General features: G+C 40.6%; 1 protein-coding gene across 14 annotated transcripts in view; it reads left to right on the plus strand.

Moving 5' to 3' along the window:
• myo18ab (myosin XVIIIA b) overlaps nucleotides 1-14780 on the plus strand; it is a 109317-nt gene extending 94537 nt beyond the window's left edge. For 11 of the 14 annotated variants that reach the window (XM_056263431.1, XM_056263433.1, XM_056263422.1 and 8 more), the window contains 8 exons: nucleotides 1502-1585; nucleotides 2527-2664; nucleotides 3627-3812; nucleotides 4941-5080; nucleotides 5759-5803; nucleotides 10458-10580; nucleotides 11419-12858; nucleotides 14164-14291. In XM_056263431.1, coding sequence (XP_056119406.1) covers nucleotides 1502-1585; nucleotides 2527-2664; nucleotides 3627-3812; nucleotides 4941-5080; nucleotides 5759-5803; nucleotides 10458-10580; nucleotides 11419-12850 — 2148 coding nt within the window. In that variant the 3' untranslated portion in view covers nucleotides 12851-12858; nucleotides 14164-14291. Of the gene's footprint in view, nucleotides 1-1501; nucleotides 1586-2526; nucleotides 2665-3626; nucleotides 3813-4940; nucleotides 5081-5758; nucleotides 5804-10457; nucleotides 10581-11418; nucleotides 12859-14163 lie in introns of all 14 variants that reach the window. The other 3 variants (XM_056263436.1, XM_056263424.1, XM_056263434.1) reach the window with 2 other exon arrangements.
• The last annotated feature ends 699 nt before the right edge of the window (nucleotides 14781-15479 follow it).

A 15479-nucleotide genomic window follows, 5' to 3' on the forward strand; every position in this document is an offset into this window, starting at 1 on the left:
CATTTATTTATACTATATACTAGTATATATTATTATACTATATATATATATATATATATATATATATATATATATATATATATATTCCAGAATTTAAGGTCTCAATTCATGTGTGAAAATGATTCTTCATGCGCCCTCCTAACCATTCTTTCACAATTTGAGCCTGATGAATCTTGACATTGTCATCCCTGCATGGAAATGATAAGCTACACACTCCATCAATTAGGGTTAGAAGAACTGTAATATATATATATACATACACACACACACACACACACACACACACACACACACACACACACACACACACACACACACACACACACACACACACACACACACACACACACACACACAAACACACTATTATAAATTTAGGGATTATTTCACACTGCAAAATAAAAGCAGTGGGTACTTATTGTGTTGAATATATTGAACAGGTTACAGCATTCACAGTATTCACAGTGCTATTGCATATCAGGAGCAGCGTGAAACAAGCCTAAAACGCATTTTTGTTCACAGTTGTGTTGTCCTTTTCAATGATTTATTTTTTGACACTGAGCGTATTGCATGCTACATCATTCCAACATTTCTGAATTTTTCCAGTATGATTCATTGCTGTTTCTCAGCAACATACTTCCATCATGCAAATCAAATCTACAGCGTCATTTAGTGTGTGCAGATGGACCACTCTGTATTTCTGCCTTTGATTGGTCGTTCGTGCCAGTGGGAAAGTGTCGCTGGAGCGATTGTCATTTATTTGAGTGTGTGGGTTGATTGTCATTAAGAGTGTTTTAAACACAGCATGCTGCAATGGCAGCTATGTAGAGATGAGTGATGTGTCTCCACAGATTCTAAGTAAACAGATCCTCTCCAATGGAACAGCCTGTTCCCTTGGGTTTACTTCAACTCTATGGTTCATTTATGGGTATATCAGGTTTTAAAATGCAGTCACATTCATACTTGAGGCATTCAGATTCCATTTGAGGCTCCATTTCACTCATGCTTCTGTTAACATGCTATTTATTGCTGCCATTTTTTGTGAGATGTCATTAACAGACCATAAGATTGCTTGTCTGTCAGCAGCTAAATGGTTTGCAATGTGCTGTAAGATATATCACCAAAATAACATGCCATCATGCATATTTTCCCCTTCCACTGTGCACTGCTTGCTGGTTTTTCTAAATGGTAAATAGGACCGTATGCACCAGTTAAATGAGGGATAATACACTATTTTGCAGATTATTTGAAATACTGGATGTCCAGTTGTCCACCTTTTTAAACAATGAAATAGATGCGTTGTGGTGAATTTTGCAGTATACAATCATATGAATATTTCATACAAACAGAAAATGTGCATACTTACGGATCATGTATATAGCACAAAAATTGTGTTTAGATCACTTCAAGTAGATGAAAATAAAGGAATTGTAGGTTCAGATTATGTATCCTATGGTGTGTGTAGAAGACTCTGACCCCTCTGTGGTGTGTTCTTGTACAGTCCTCACAGAACCTGGCCCAGATCAGTGACCTGCAGGCCCAGCTGGAGGAGGCCATGAAGGAGAAACAGGACGTCCAGGAGAAGGTGAATTCACTTTGGCATCCGTATGGAAATGCATATTCACAAAGTTACTGTTACTTGCAAGTGGAGTGAAGTAGATATCAGCTCCTGTTTTGTTTTATTTCTGCTTAAGGTCAATTTACTTGCACTGCAAATTTACAATATGGAGATAATAATCAGACTCTTCCTCTTTAAATAGTTTATTCTTTCATGAGCTCAAGATCAGGCTCCACCCTTTCAACTGTTTACTCTTGTATGAGATCAAGGTCTGACTCCGCCCTCTCAGCTTTGGAATCTGTAATGAGATACCGTCAAAACCCGCCTGTCTCGGAATTTGAGTCTTTAATGATAGGATCAGACTCTGCTCCTCATGATGGAAATAGACTCATCCCCTCTCAGCATTTGATTATTTAATAATAGAATCAGACTCCGCCCCCTCTCAGCATTTGAGTCTTTAATGATTGGGTCAGACTCTGCACCTCATGATATAAATAGACTCCTCCCCTCTCAGCATTTGAGTCTTTAATGATTGGGTCAGACTCTGCACCTCATGATAGAAATAGACTCCTCCCCTCTCAGCATTTGAGTCTTTAATAATAGGATCAAACTCCGCCCCTTTCAGCATTTGAGTCTTTAATGATAGGATTATTTCTTTGAAGAGAAATTCAAAGACAGGTCTCAAATCCATTATTCAAACACTATCACCATGTATAATTAAGTATCAGAAGCTCTATACTGGTTTGAACTGGGTTTGACTTTCACTTAATGTAAACCGGCAGAGCTATTTGAAAGGTTGATAAACCAGGTAGGCCTTGTTAAAGACACCCCATTGAGGTGAGGGGCTTTTATTAGCATATAATAGTTAAATTCAGCTAAATTCAGTTAGGATTTCAGTAAAATAACGATTGATTTTGTTTTTCTCAGTGTATGTGTGAATTCTCACTCTGTATGTGTGTGTTTGGCAGCTCACGGCCCTGCAGAGTCAGCTAGAGTTCCAAGAGCAGTCCATGGTGGACAAGTCTCTGGTCAGTCGGCAGGAGGCCAAGATCCGTGAGCTAGAGACCAAGCTGGAGTTCGAGAAGACACAGGTCAAACGCTTGGAGGTAAGTTGGCAGGATGCATGTGCTTATGTGGGCTGAGTAGGCTGGGTGCTGGAAGTGTCAAAAGGTCAGTGCGCAGGCATTGAAGTGTTGGATAAGGATAAAGTTAATCTACACACCCGCCAGGCCTCTCCTCATTGTCCCACCGCTTTATAGACCTTTAACCCTTGTACAAGAAGTGTTTTACAATTCTCTAACAAAAAGGCACTACAAATTGAATGTGGATTATTTCTGTCCCCTCTCTGTGTTTTTCAAATCGACAGTGTCAGTCCCCCTTTTAGAGAGGAAATCTACATTTCATTTCATGTGTGATATATTTTGTTGCTGGAGCCAGCAGGTCATCTGCTTTTGCATTGTACACAGCTAGCGTAATTAAAATGTGTTTTCTCTAATGCATATTATTTCAGTGTTTTGTTTTGTTTGATTTGATGGATTTTTTGCTCCTTACGTGACATTTTCCAGCAGCCGGTCCTCTTCACCGTTCATCTCTGTTGGGTGCTCCTGCTCACCTGCAGAATTACAATTGGCACTCTGTACAAATTACAAACGTCTACTGCGCCCACAGCCAAATCTGTCAACAGAAGCGCTTTGAAAAGCGTTATTATTACTGATTTGTTGGACATATAACTCAGCGCAGGCTTGGGCAATGTTATCTCTAGGGGCAGCTTGCTTAAACCATGCCCATCCGTAGCTGTAAAGAATCTCTGTTTTCTTAATATGTAGATATTTCTGTGTTTCCATGCCAGTATGCAGCCCACCTTTGGTGTGAAAAATCACAGATAAGTTGCTATGGAAGTTATTTAGAGTTTCACACCATATGCATAGCTTGACAATCTTGCATATATCAGCGCTAGACTTGCTAGATTTGGTAAACAACCACAGTGGGTTGGGTTCAGAAACACTTAAGCGATAGTGCATGTTATTGCTGCATATATGTGGTAAATAAATGGTTGCATCTTCTTCAGAGTCTTGTAGCGAGGCTGAAAGAGAATCTAGAGAAGTTGACTGAGGAACGAGACCAACGCAGTGCCAGCGAGAACCGGGAGAAGGAGCAGAACAAGCGTCTCCTCAGGCAGATTCGAGACATCAAGGAGGAGATGGCCGAGCTGGCTAAGAAGGAATCGGAAGCCAGCCGCAAGAAACACGAGCTGGTGAGGGGCCTGATCTGATGTTCTGCTTCACTGATGTTCTCATTCTGAAGTGTCTTAAAGGGATAGTGCACCCAAAAATTAAAGTTATTTCATCATTTACTCACCTTCATGTCATTCCAACCCGGTTTGACTTCCTTTCTTCTGTGGAACATAAAATAACGTATTTTGAAGAACGTTGGGAACAAAACAATATTTGAGCCTTTTCACTTCCACTATATGGCAAAAAAAAAAATCCACAGAAGAAAGCAAGTCATACAGGTTTGGAACAACATTAGAGTGAGTAAATTATAACAGAATTTACATTTTTGGGTGAGCTATCCATTGATGAAAGCAGAAATGTGACTATATGTGGACATAAAGCTTCCTTCTAGTTAACTGGTTTGATTAAACCTCTTAATTCCAGACAGATTTTAATACTACAGAAAACAATGATATTCTAAAAAATGGTGTGTACCATTTTGACAGCAGTTTTATGAGGGCTCTTTTCTCTTCCAACATGACATGAGGTTCATAAGTCAGGTGAGAGAGACCTAAACCCCATTGGGATGAATAGGACTACCGACATTAGTGCCTGACCTCATGGATCAAAATCAAAACCTTTTTTGCCCACGGCCACAATGGTTGGTGAATGCAGAATTGTATTTAATCAATTTAGACAAATAACATAAGGGAACCTTTGAACAAAGCATTGTATTCTGATACATTTGGTCTCTTTTTTTGAAAGTTGAATCTTCTTTTGAAGTAGTCAATTACAAAATAAATATATAAATAATATGTCACTAAATACTAAGGATGCTGTAATATTGAAATGCTGTCTAATACAGACTAATCGCTTATTATTTTAATTGTGTCCCCAACAACCGATACATAACGTCCATATTACAATTCTATACTATTTTGTCTTCAAAAAACAAGTGAATTTAGGCATTTCAACATTATTAATGTACAGTATGAAATATGGATATTCATTTGATTAGATTTATCAGTGTTAAATATTAAATGAATAATGTTTTTAACATTAACATTAAGCGAGCATTATATGACGGTAGCAAAGGTAATCTAAATGTAGAAAAAGACAGAAATGAGAACCTCATTAGTTAGGCTGTAAATTTAACCCTGTCTCATTAGGAAATGGATATTGAGAGTTTGGAAGCAGCCAACCAGAGTCTCCAGGCGGACCTCAAGCTGGCCTTTAAGAGGATCGGAGATCTCCAGGCTGCTATCGAGGATGAGATGGAGAGTGACGACAATGAGGATCTCATCAACAGGTAACACTTGCTGCTCTGAGGGCTCTTTATTTAATGCAGACCTCAGGAGAGCTTCTCCATGTGCATAAGTGGGTAAAAAAGAGATAGAAAGAGAGAGAAGACACTATCTGGATGAATGCGCTGTTCACTGAGCTTTTGGAGATGGCAATCAGTGAGCCAGTCTCAGTCTCAGTCATCTCTTATTCACACTCTCTTAAATATTTATGCCTTGAAAACTGCCGCACATAATTTGGAGCTCCTTTTTTATGTAGTTGGTCTCATCTGTCAGAGGAAGTCATCTCCGTTCACCCTCATTCCGCGCCGCTCTGCTTCTCTTAGTGACCTTACTGCGCAGAGCTAAGTTTATTTGCTCGCTTATGTGCGTGGAAGAACTCCAGTCATCCTAATAACAGTAAATAGTGCCGTGCTTATACTTACATAATGGACTACGCAGAGCAGAAGTTAGAAAAAGGTCAGCATTCTGGGTAAACATCTTGAGCAATATGTAGCGCTAGAAAACGTTTACACCAGACATGATAAATATTCAATTACAATCTGTGTTTTTAAGACCATGACTTCTTGTGTTTATTTTATTTTTTTACAGCCATTGTTCTTTTCATGTTTATTAAGTTTCCATTTGAAACTCACTTATTTCTGCTTGTTTTTTATGTTTGTTTTTCATTCCCCTCCTACCTCCAGTTTACAAGACATGGTGACTAAGTATCAGAAACGAAAGAACAAGCTGTAAGGAGTTAAAGTTTGAACTTAAGTTAACATATTTTGATTCTCCTTTGCCCTCATAGGAAGATGATGCAGTATGCATGCAGTCATTTTTGAGAAATGTAATACAGAATAGGGAATATTCTGTACTGTAAATCTCGATTTCGACTCAACAAAAGACTGGCAGCATCATGTTGATACTGCATCACACTTCCGGGCATGACAACTAACATCACACATTTGGTTTTCTCCTTTTTATGCACGATGTCTCATAATGTATGCATACTACAAACTGCATGCTTTTTCCAAGCCAAGTATGGTTCCCAATTATTTACCCTCCGCAGAGGCGATTTCCCCCACCCTGAACCCCCTGCTTTGTAAAACTGAACTTTTGGATACTTTGGATAAGAAGCATTCTGAGTGGAGGTCAGGTGTAGTTACATGTCCACAGGGTCCAGACCATGGGCGATCCCCTGGCTATCTAACTCGAGAGCCAGAAGGTTTTACTTGCAGACTTGTTGGATACTGCAGGGCCTTGTACAAACATCTGTGAGGGGTTGCTTTGCCCTCCCCCCTTCTCACCCTTCCTTTACCTGCCTTTCTCTCACTCTTTTGAATAATTCACACTTCTGTTCTTGGGACTTAGCAGCCTCTTAAGGCAGGAAAGAAAGGCGTGTTCCTCATCAATCTTTCAACCATGATGGCTAAATAATGAATAACCCTCAAATGTCCTACAAAAAGCCCCCCAACTCATCTGGCAACAGCCTTCAACAAAGTACCAGCCATTGGCGTCGAGCCATTTCATTCCCCTGTCTATAGTCCATGGTCCACACTGTACACCACTTAAAGCGTTTTCCAGGTCTAAAAACCCTTAAGCTCTAAGCACCACTTATTACATCATGTGAAAAAGTATTAAAAGCTAATGGACAGTCTGTGCATTACTTATCAGGTTTAGATGGATATGCTGTTCCAGAAATGTTTGTTTGGGTTCACGCAGGGATGTTGACACTTCTGGTCGGATTATTCTATTGGGGAGTTCATGTTGCATTATTGTAAATGAGACTGGCTGTAAGAGGATTGTTAGGTAAATACAAACCTTAGTAGAGAACCTATTATTCTGATTTTCCCAGAGCAAATGAGAGAATAGACAGGGCATAACGAATGACAAATGAGGAGAGCAGATATTTTGAAAAGAGCTATAATTAGGAGAGTTGTTCCATATTCCCTCTCATGAGCATTACTTGTATATTTTATTCAGTGACATTATTTTAAAACTTTGTTTACAATACATCATGAATTATTTGAAATTGTATTTTATTTTAGGTTAATCTATTATTTTATCATTTGACATTTTCATTTAGTTAAAGTTTTTCATCTTATATTTATTTCAGCTGTATTTCAATTAACAAAAATGTTTTAATAGTTTTAATAATGATAATAGAATTTTAATGATTAGTTTGATAACGATAATAACCCTGGTGTAGATAGAGGTCAGACTTGTGTGCAAAGAGGATTTTGGCATAAAGGGATTTTTTTACATTACTTGAATATACATTAACAAACAGAGCTCTCAGTCGATTTAACATTTGTATCATTAAGTGATTAATTAATCAAATTGTTTGCAGTAAGTCAAATATTTCAAGTGTTGTTATTTTGGAGCTTAACAGCCATTGCACTGAAAACTGTGGCCATGAAAAATGTGTATTTCACAAAAGAAAGTCATATGGGTCTGGAAGACACGAGGGAAAATAACCATAATTTTTTTAAGAACTATCTTTTTTTCTTTTCTTTTTAACCAAGTTTTTTTTTTTTATTATTAAAGAAATAGTCAGAGATGTAACCAAGAAACAGTTGCACTATATAAACGTCCAGATTTGCCCATTTAAGGGTCAAGAAGAGCGAGTGGGGATATAGAGAGAGAAAACAGCGTAGAGAGACAGAAACTAGGGAGGAAAACAGAGGGGTTGAGAGAGTTCTGTAGGTGCTAATGATAAATGTAATAGCCTGTAACAGAGATGTACAGCCAATGGAGGCATGTTGTCACAGACAATTAATGTCTCTCCTCTCTCACTGTGTTGTTTGTTTGTTCCCCTGGGCTTAGGTGCAGCTTAACTAATGGTATATGGTCAAGGACATAAATTGTGTGTGACATTTTGCATTAGCGCTTCATTACAAAGACCCTGCTGTCCTACTGTTTAGCGATGGGCCGGCTAGCAGAGCTCAAGGCTTATTCACACAACGTTCTCACCTCAGTTTACCTCCAGGGCACTAGGGCTTACACAATAGCCAAAAGGGCTCTTGAAGAAATACACACTGACACTCGTAAGGTGCCTACCCATATCGTCAGAGCGCTACTCATATAACAACAAATTCATTTGTCCCGAGTGTATTCACTGTTGTGCATCAGATCTTCTGATTTAGACCCTCTCCAGCACCCTGACTGTGAGCGTACAGTTAGTGTTTAGTGACATCTGTGCTATCTCATGGGTCCATGCATATATAATAATCTCATATGCATAATACCACAAACGGAGAGCTAAGCAGACCGGAACCCTAATGTCAGAGAAAAGCAGCTGCTGCTTCAGTTTTGATCTTCTCTCTACGCCTGGGATAATGAGCTACTGTATATTGTATAATTTCTTTGGGAGATATTTGGCTCCTGCAGTGCTGGAGGACAATAACAATGATTATTCAAATTTAATTTGAAACAAAATTGTGAAAAAGGTGTAGTTCGTAATCTGCCATCACAAAGTCTTCTCTAAAGGTTTTTTTTGTGCATATTTGTGGTGTTTTAGCTCTCTAGGTCCTTGAAGGGCAATTCATAGTTATTCAGTGCGGTGTGCTGTGCGATAAGTGAAGGATAAGACTAATCTAAAGAGGCAGGGAAGCATTGACTTGCAAATCCAGCCAAACATAAATTCAATGGTTTTATCTGGTCCAGAGAAATGAGCAAACAGGACTGGGATTCACAGCGCTGCTTTCTGTGTGAGGTGTTAATGCATCTGCTCCCAGGGACGTTCGGACTGTGTTTACTCGTTCTTATTGACAGCGCAACACTTCCCTACCAAACCCATTTGTATCCAGAGATGCATGGTATTGCTAGCATGGTAAGCCAAGTTAATAATTACAGTCCCAAAATGGCCTATTCCTTCATGTAGTCCTTTAACATGGTAGTTGAAGGCTACATTAGCCTGAAGCATTTCATTTCGTTAAGGAGGATCTTTCACAAGCTTTGCACTACCTATAATTCCCAATTCCGTTTTTATTCAGCTCTAAATCACAGTATTTTTTATAATAAAAGATAACTGAAAGAGTTCTGGCAGTATTGTAACCTGCTAACCATTGTACAATTTCAAAAATGACTGATTTTGTGTCCTTTACATTGGGAATTTTAACCAACATATTCGTCTCATGGTTGATTTGAATAGAATTTGGTGTTAGCGTGTTGCTAAGCTAAAAGTGATCATCTAATTAGCATAAAAAGAATAGCAAACGAATAATGTTTAATTGCATTAAATTAAGTAGCCTACTTTTCAGTGTTGAAATCTATTTATGAGCTTGGCACAATGCATTGTGCCATTGCCTTCTGTGATACAATGCTGCCTTAGGATTTAGCTAAAATTAGGCATTTTAAGTTGCTTTTTTTGAAAGCCTTCAAATCGCAAGTGTGTCGATGATCCCTCAAAATTCTGCCTGTGTAGGCAGCCACCTAGGTTTTGGAACAGAGCTATTGTCTGCTTAGCTACAGTCTGAATGGTTTTCTCTTTTCAATGCTCTCCTTTCTTCTGGTTTGGCTTGGAGTTGTACTGACCTCACCCTTTTGGATGCCTCACATTATACAGAGCCAGCTTGCTGCAGGATATTGTTGTTGGACTATAAGGCCCCATCCACACTACTGCGTTTTAGTTTAGAAACGGATAATTAAAACGAATACGATCTCCGTCCACACCAGCGTTTTAGCTGCGTATTAGAATTGATCTCCGTCCACATTAAAACGACTGAAAACGAGGATCACGTGACCTTTCACCAACACTGGGCATGCGCGTGCCGATGTAAACACAACTTCATTGATAAAATTATCCCACCATGCTCTGGGTTAACCCCAAACCGACGCTCCATGTACGGTCAACGCCGCCGTTGCACACGGGAATTGTCACAGATTGCTCGAATAATAGCTTGACTCCGGCACATGGAGGCAGTTATAGCGTTGTAAAATGCAGAATTTACTTGTACAACAGCTGCTAGCAAAGATATACGCCATGACTGATGACACCCAATCATAGAGCCGAGCGTGAGCCCCTACTACGTCATCGTTTCTAAAGTCCTCCGTTTTGACCCGTCTACACTAAAACGCCCTCCGGAGATTCAAAACGAAAAACGGATCGGCAGCGTTTCTAAACTTCTCCGTTTTGGGCATCCGTTTTTGCCGTTTTAGTGTGAACGGGAGGTGCAAACGTAGCAAAAGGTCTCCGTTTTTAAGCGAAAACGCAGTAGTGTGGACGGGGCCTAAGTCTGACTTACTAACACAGAGGCCTTTTCCAGGTTACTAGAGATCTGGCGCATGTATCCGTACATTGTGTCTTTACCATAAAACCCTGTGTTCCTCCTACTAACAATATTTATGTACAGGTTTCGACTTGTTCATTTTGTTGATATCCCCTCTGTTCTTCTTGCACAGTGAGGGCGCCTCTGATACCGACTCTGAGGTGGAGGACCGTGTTGACGGGGTGAAGTCATGGCTGTCCAAAAACAAGGGCTCTGCCAAGAACCTTTCAGATGATGGTAGTCTGAAGAGCTCAAGGTCAGTACTGTAACCTCATTTCCCTCGGTTATCCCACAGAATGGTTTAACAAAACCCAATGCAGCAAGCAAGAAAAGGTATTTGGAAAAGCTAATTAGCTAGCGCTAAGGGTATTTTCTGTTGGTATTGTCTAGCTTATTCTCCCCATTGTCAGCAGTTTGATAACAGAGGTTTCTATAAAATGGAACAGCTTCACAGGCAGATTAATGGATATGCCCACTGGCCAGTTGGCATGCCTACCAGCGCCTTTCTGCTGAAAATGAATGGGTCTTTCCACCAGTGGACACTTTAGATTTTTACTGTTTAGTCTTTTTACCAGAATATTTAAGTTTGGCTCTTGAGGTTCTTGTGCTTTTAAAACCTTAAGACCTTTTGAGTCATAATTTCAATCATTTTGATCACTTCAGTCAGTCCTATCTGTCAGAAACACTCTTCCTAGTATAAATCATCCTGCTAGAGAATTATAGTCCATTTCAGCACCAGTTTTTGTGCAATTACCTGAAATATTTTCGCCTAAAAGGATCTTTATGTCTACATTTATATGTAGATACCTGAGCTTATGGATTAACTATTGATTTTAAATCACAGAAGCTTTATAGTCTTTCTTAAGTGCCTTGTATATTTTCTGCTGTCATATCAAACTTTCATCTATATTCTGCCCTGTCTGCCTGGATCTACCTCTATTTTATTTTATTTTTATTTCTCTTTTTGGGTGTCACTCATCGTTTAAGTTTTTATCAGTGTTTTTTCTCATTCTCATATTTTCATCTCTATCCTCTCCTCCCTCCATCTGTTTGTCTTTCTACACTGTGCACACCCCGTCTGCCCCTCCATATAGATATGCTGTAAATGTTGACGGAAAGGAGGGAAAAGAGTGGGAAGAGGGTAAAGAATGGAAAGACAATGGCAAAGGTAAAGAATTAGAACCCAGCAGGCCTGTATCTGTCATGAGTTCCCTCAGCTACAGGAAACGCTCCAACATGAAGGACTCCATAGGAGGTAAGGGAGACGAGAGTTCGCTCCTCAACACTCTCAAAGAACAATCCAATTCCCAGGACCTCTCCTCTTTCCGCAAGAACAAAGCCAAGCAAGAAGCTGAGGATGCTGACGATCGGGGTTCTGTCATCTCTCAGGCCTACTCGGAGGCAGCCAGTCGGGCAAGGAAGGGCATGGACAGTCGCTGGTCTGATTTTGATAAGGAGTCCGTTGTGTCGTCTATAGCCCCGAGCCGGGTTTCCTCCTGTCGGACTGCGATGGATCTAGATGACGATGCTATTTCCAGCGTGAGTCGCATGAGTTCGGTAAGCCGGCGTCGGAGCATGCCTCGTCTCGACGATCGCCAGAGTGAATACAGTTCAGCCGTCAGCCCCAGCCTGAGTCGCCGCAGCCCAGGCAGCGTGAGCCGTTCCGACTCCCGAATGTCACTGTCTCGTAGCTGTCGCCTCAGTGAATTTGACGTGGACGATGATGCCCGGAGCGTAGCATTCAGCGAGGCTCGCTCCAGCGCTTACAGCCCTCACTCCACCTCCGGCCGAAGCTTCTCCATGCCTCCGCAAGCCCGGACCACTGACTCCAGCCCGCCTGAGGTTTCAGACGTCAAGCCAGTCAGTCACCGCAACTACCTTGACCCTGACCTGGAGGCTGCCATTAATGAAGTTTTGAGCTTCAAACCCATTAAGTTCAAGCGCACCAGCTTGGAAGACTCTGAAGCGGAGAAAGATAAGCCGAGCGAGGTGGAGGATGAAAAGAAGAGTGTCAGCAGCTCTAGGACTGGCAGAGACAGTGGCCGCTTCTCTAGCCTGCGCCGCTCTGCTTCAGCCGTGGACTTCATGCGTTCCAGCAGCAGCCTCAGCACACGCAGCAGCCGCAGCAAAAAGGGCAAGAGCAAGAAGAAGAAGAAGAAAAGCCACAGCTCTGAATCGGACAGCTGCGACAGCTCTGACGACAACCGCAAGAAGAAGAGCTCCAAGAAGAAGGGCAAGAAATCCAAGAAGAAGTCCAGGAAAGAGTCTTCGTCTTCCTCCTCATCCTCGGAGTCTGAGTCTAGCACGGAGTCGGACTCCAGTTCAGGAGCATCCACTATTTCTTACAGAAGCTCCAGCAGTATCAAGAAAGCCCCTGGCAGGCAGGCCTCAGGCTCTGAGGGCGAGCCGCAGCCTGAAGGCCCCTCTGAAGAAGCTCCACCACGGTCTAAGAAAGAAGACAAGAAGAGGAAGAAGAAAGTAGACAATCTTATGATGAAGTACCTGTACAGGCCTGACAGTGACTAAAGATGGCAGTAGGTGATGCTTGGTGTGGGGTGAAGGAATGCTACATGCATGGTGTTAAACTAAAACTCAAGTACCTCAGTACTGTCTGATATCTTTCATTGCATTTGACCATTACTTTACCTTCAGTTTATCTTTACACGGTGTTCTTTCACTTTGTTACTCACACACATTTTCAGTCATTTTTGTAGCTATAACAGGGTCCCGGCCCCCTGGTTGAGAGACACTGTTCTATATCATTCACTGAAATATTTGTGTGATTTATTAACTCAAGATAACAGCTGTGTAACTAAAGTCAGTTTGAAATTCTTTCTCTGGTCTTGGGCATAATTAAACATAAAATCGGTTAGGGCTGCTTGCCAGCAATTAACCTGAAGTTTGTATTATTATGGGGAAGATAAGACTCAGTGACACAAAAAGTTAGCGTTGACTTTTTGAAGAGGGTGAGGTATTCATGCTTTCTCTACATCTCTCTGCTTGCTCTTGTATAATTAGAGGGCAGTTCATTTATATGTTAATTCACTGATAAGATTATGAGTAGACATGAAGAATATTACAAGTTGTTTTAAAATGAACCATAGATTTTTATAGAAGTCGACAGTTTGATGCTTTTATTTGTATTCAACTCTGTACTGACTTGACTGTGCAAACACTTCTGTACTATATTGGTCATCATCCGATTTAAATTATTATTATAATTTGAATGTGCCGCTATTGGTCAATATTGGATATTTAATTGTAATACTCATTTTCCCCAACTTTACTTTTAGATCAGCTTTGCTGTAATCTAAAGCTCACTTAAAGTTTATTATCAATTTAACACTTTTAACTTGTAGCATTTATAAGGATTGATTTTAGTTTAGTGTTTTTCATTTTTAAACTATTTAGGCAATATATTATCGAATTTTAACATCAACTATGTATCAGTTATCAGCCATATTTGAATATTGATGCATCCAACAGTAACTTACCATTTCTATCATATTCACTTATTAGTATTATTATTTTCTCTTTAGTATTTATCTAATGGTAATTTAGTTACCTAATGAAACTGTTGTTTGCTTGTACAACTTCACTAACAATAATCCGTTAAGGTGACGTTTCATGGCACTACACCTGGTGTGATTTGGATGTGATTTGTGTGTATTGCACCACTAACTCATCATCAAAGATTATACTAAATTATAGGGCCTATTAAATATTGTTACCCCACCCTCTAAAGTTTGATAGCCCAACATTCCTTCAGAGATTATCCTCTTCGGTCCCTCTTTCCACCAGCTGATCCTAATCAAAGCTTCTTTATCTCCCCCCTCCAGCCCACCCTCCAGTCGCAGACGCTTCTGCCTTGACAGATCTGACGAGGAAGAGGAAGAAGAAAAAGAGGAAGGGAGCGTGGGCCGAAGCACCTACCGCTCCCGCTACAAACGCAGCAGCTACCTGAATGACAGCGATGGCGAGACCACCGCGTAGCTGCCCCAACACACACACACACACATCCACATGCACTCACTTTCACAGAAAGGAAGACTTTTGAGTTAAAATCAGTGTCTTCCATAAACTTGGATCCAGATGAGAGGATTTCAGCGAGGAGGAGCATGATGGGACGCACTCTGGCAAAGATATACCCATCATTTCTTTTGACTTGTTATTAGTAGTATTATTTTACATGCTGTGCTTTGTGTTTAGAGCTTGTACAGCAACATGAATCGCAGCACTGTTGACTCTTTCCTGTTTGTGTGCTTTTACTTCTGACATTCTTCCTCTTCCTTTCTAAATAAGCAAACGCTGTGCTTGCGTTCTTGCCCCGGTCAGGATTCAGTAATGGATATTGCTTGGGGCAACATGCTACAGCCTCTCGCAATGGTCACGGCTGAGCCAAAGATACATGGCACTATGTAAACGAGAAATGTCTGGGTTTTACCGTTCTGTTAGATTTAAAAGAAAAGAAAACCAAGAGAGAAAAAAACGCAAAGAAAATATTGTATCAAAAAAAAAGAAAAAAGCTTTGTTTTGGATTCAAATTAGTTTTTCGTTCTTGACTCTAAGTCAGAAGAGAGGAGGGAGTTGAGGCGGGACTGATTTAAGACCCCTTCCTTTCCATCTCTCCAACTGAACACACACAGTTTTTTTTTTAACAAACTTGCTTGTATCTTTCTCTCTCTGCCTCTTCGCTTTCATACGGTGAAGAATTCATGTTTTTTGCTTGAATAAGTGAGCGAGTACGCCATGCCTCCTGATGAAAATAGAGCCTATTTCTCTCTCACGCTTTACTTTTTTGATCTTTTATGTGTAGAGGAAAAACCTTGATCAGGTCAATGATATGAGAAGTGAGCAGCGGTTTGGGGTGCTCGGGTCTGGACTCTCATCTCTCCATAATATGCCTTGTCTTTTTCTGTTCTGACTGTATTGACTAGGTGCTTGCTCATAGTAGGTGTTATATGGCTCAGCATTTTTTCTTTCTTGTTGTGGTCGTCGTTGTTCTCAGGCTTTTTGTTTTGGTTACCGTAGATGTCTGGCTTTCTCAAGGGAATGCCTATATTCTTGGGTATATGGGGCATTGTGGCCATTTCTCATCCAACTCCACTGATACTGGATAAACAAACAGCTTGCTTTCCGTGCTGATGTGATGCAA

The sequence above is a fragment of the Rhinichthys klamathensis genome, unplaced genomic scaffold (genome assembly GCF_029890125.1).
Source record: "Rhinichthys klamathensis goyatoka isolate OS25496 unplaced genomic scaffold, OSU_Roscu_1.1 h1tg000206l_1, whole genome shotgun sequence".
NCBI classification, from domain to species: Eukaryota; Metazoa; Chordata; class Actinopteri; order Cypriniformes; family Leuciscidae; genus Rhinichthys; species Rhinichthys klamathensis.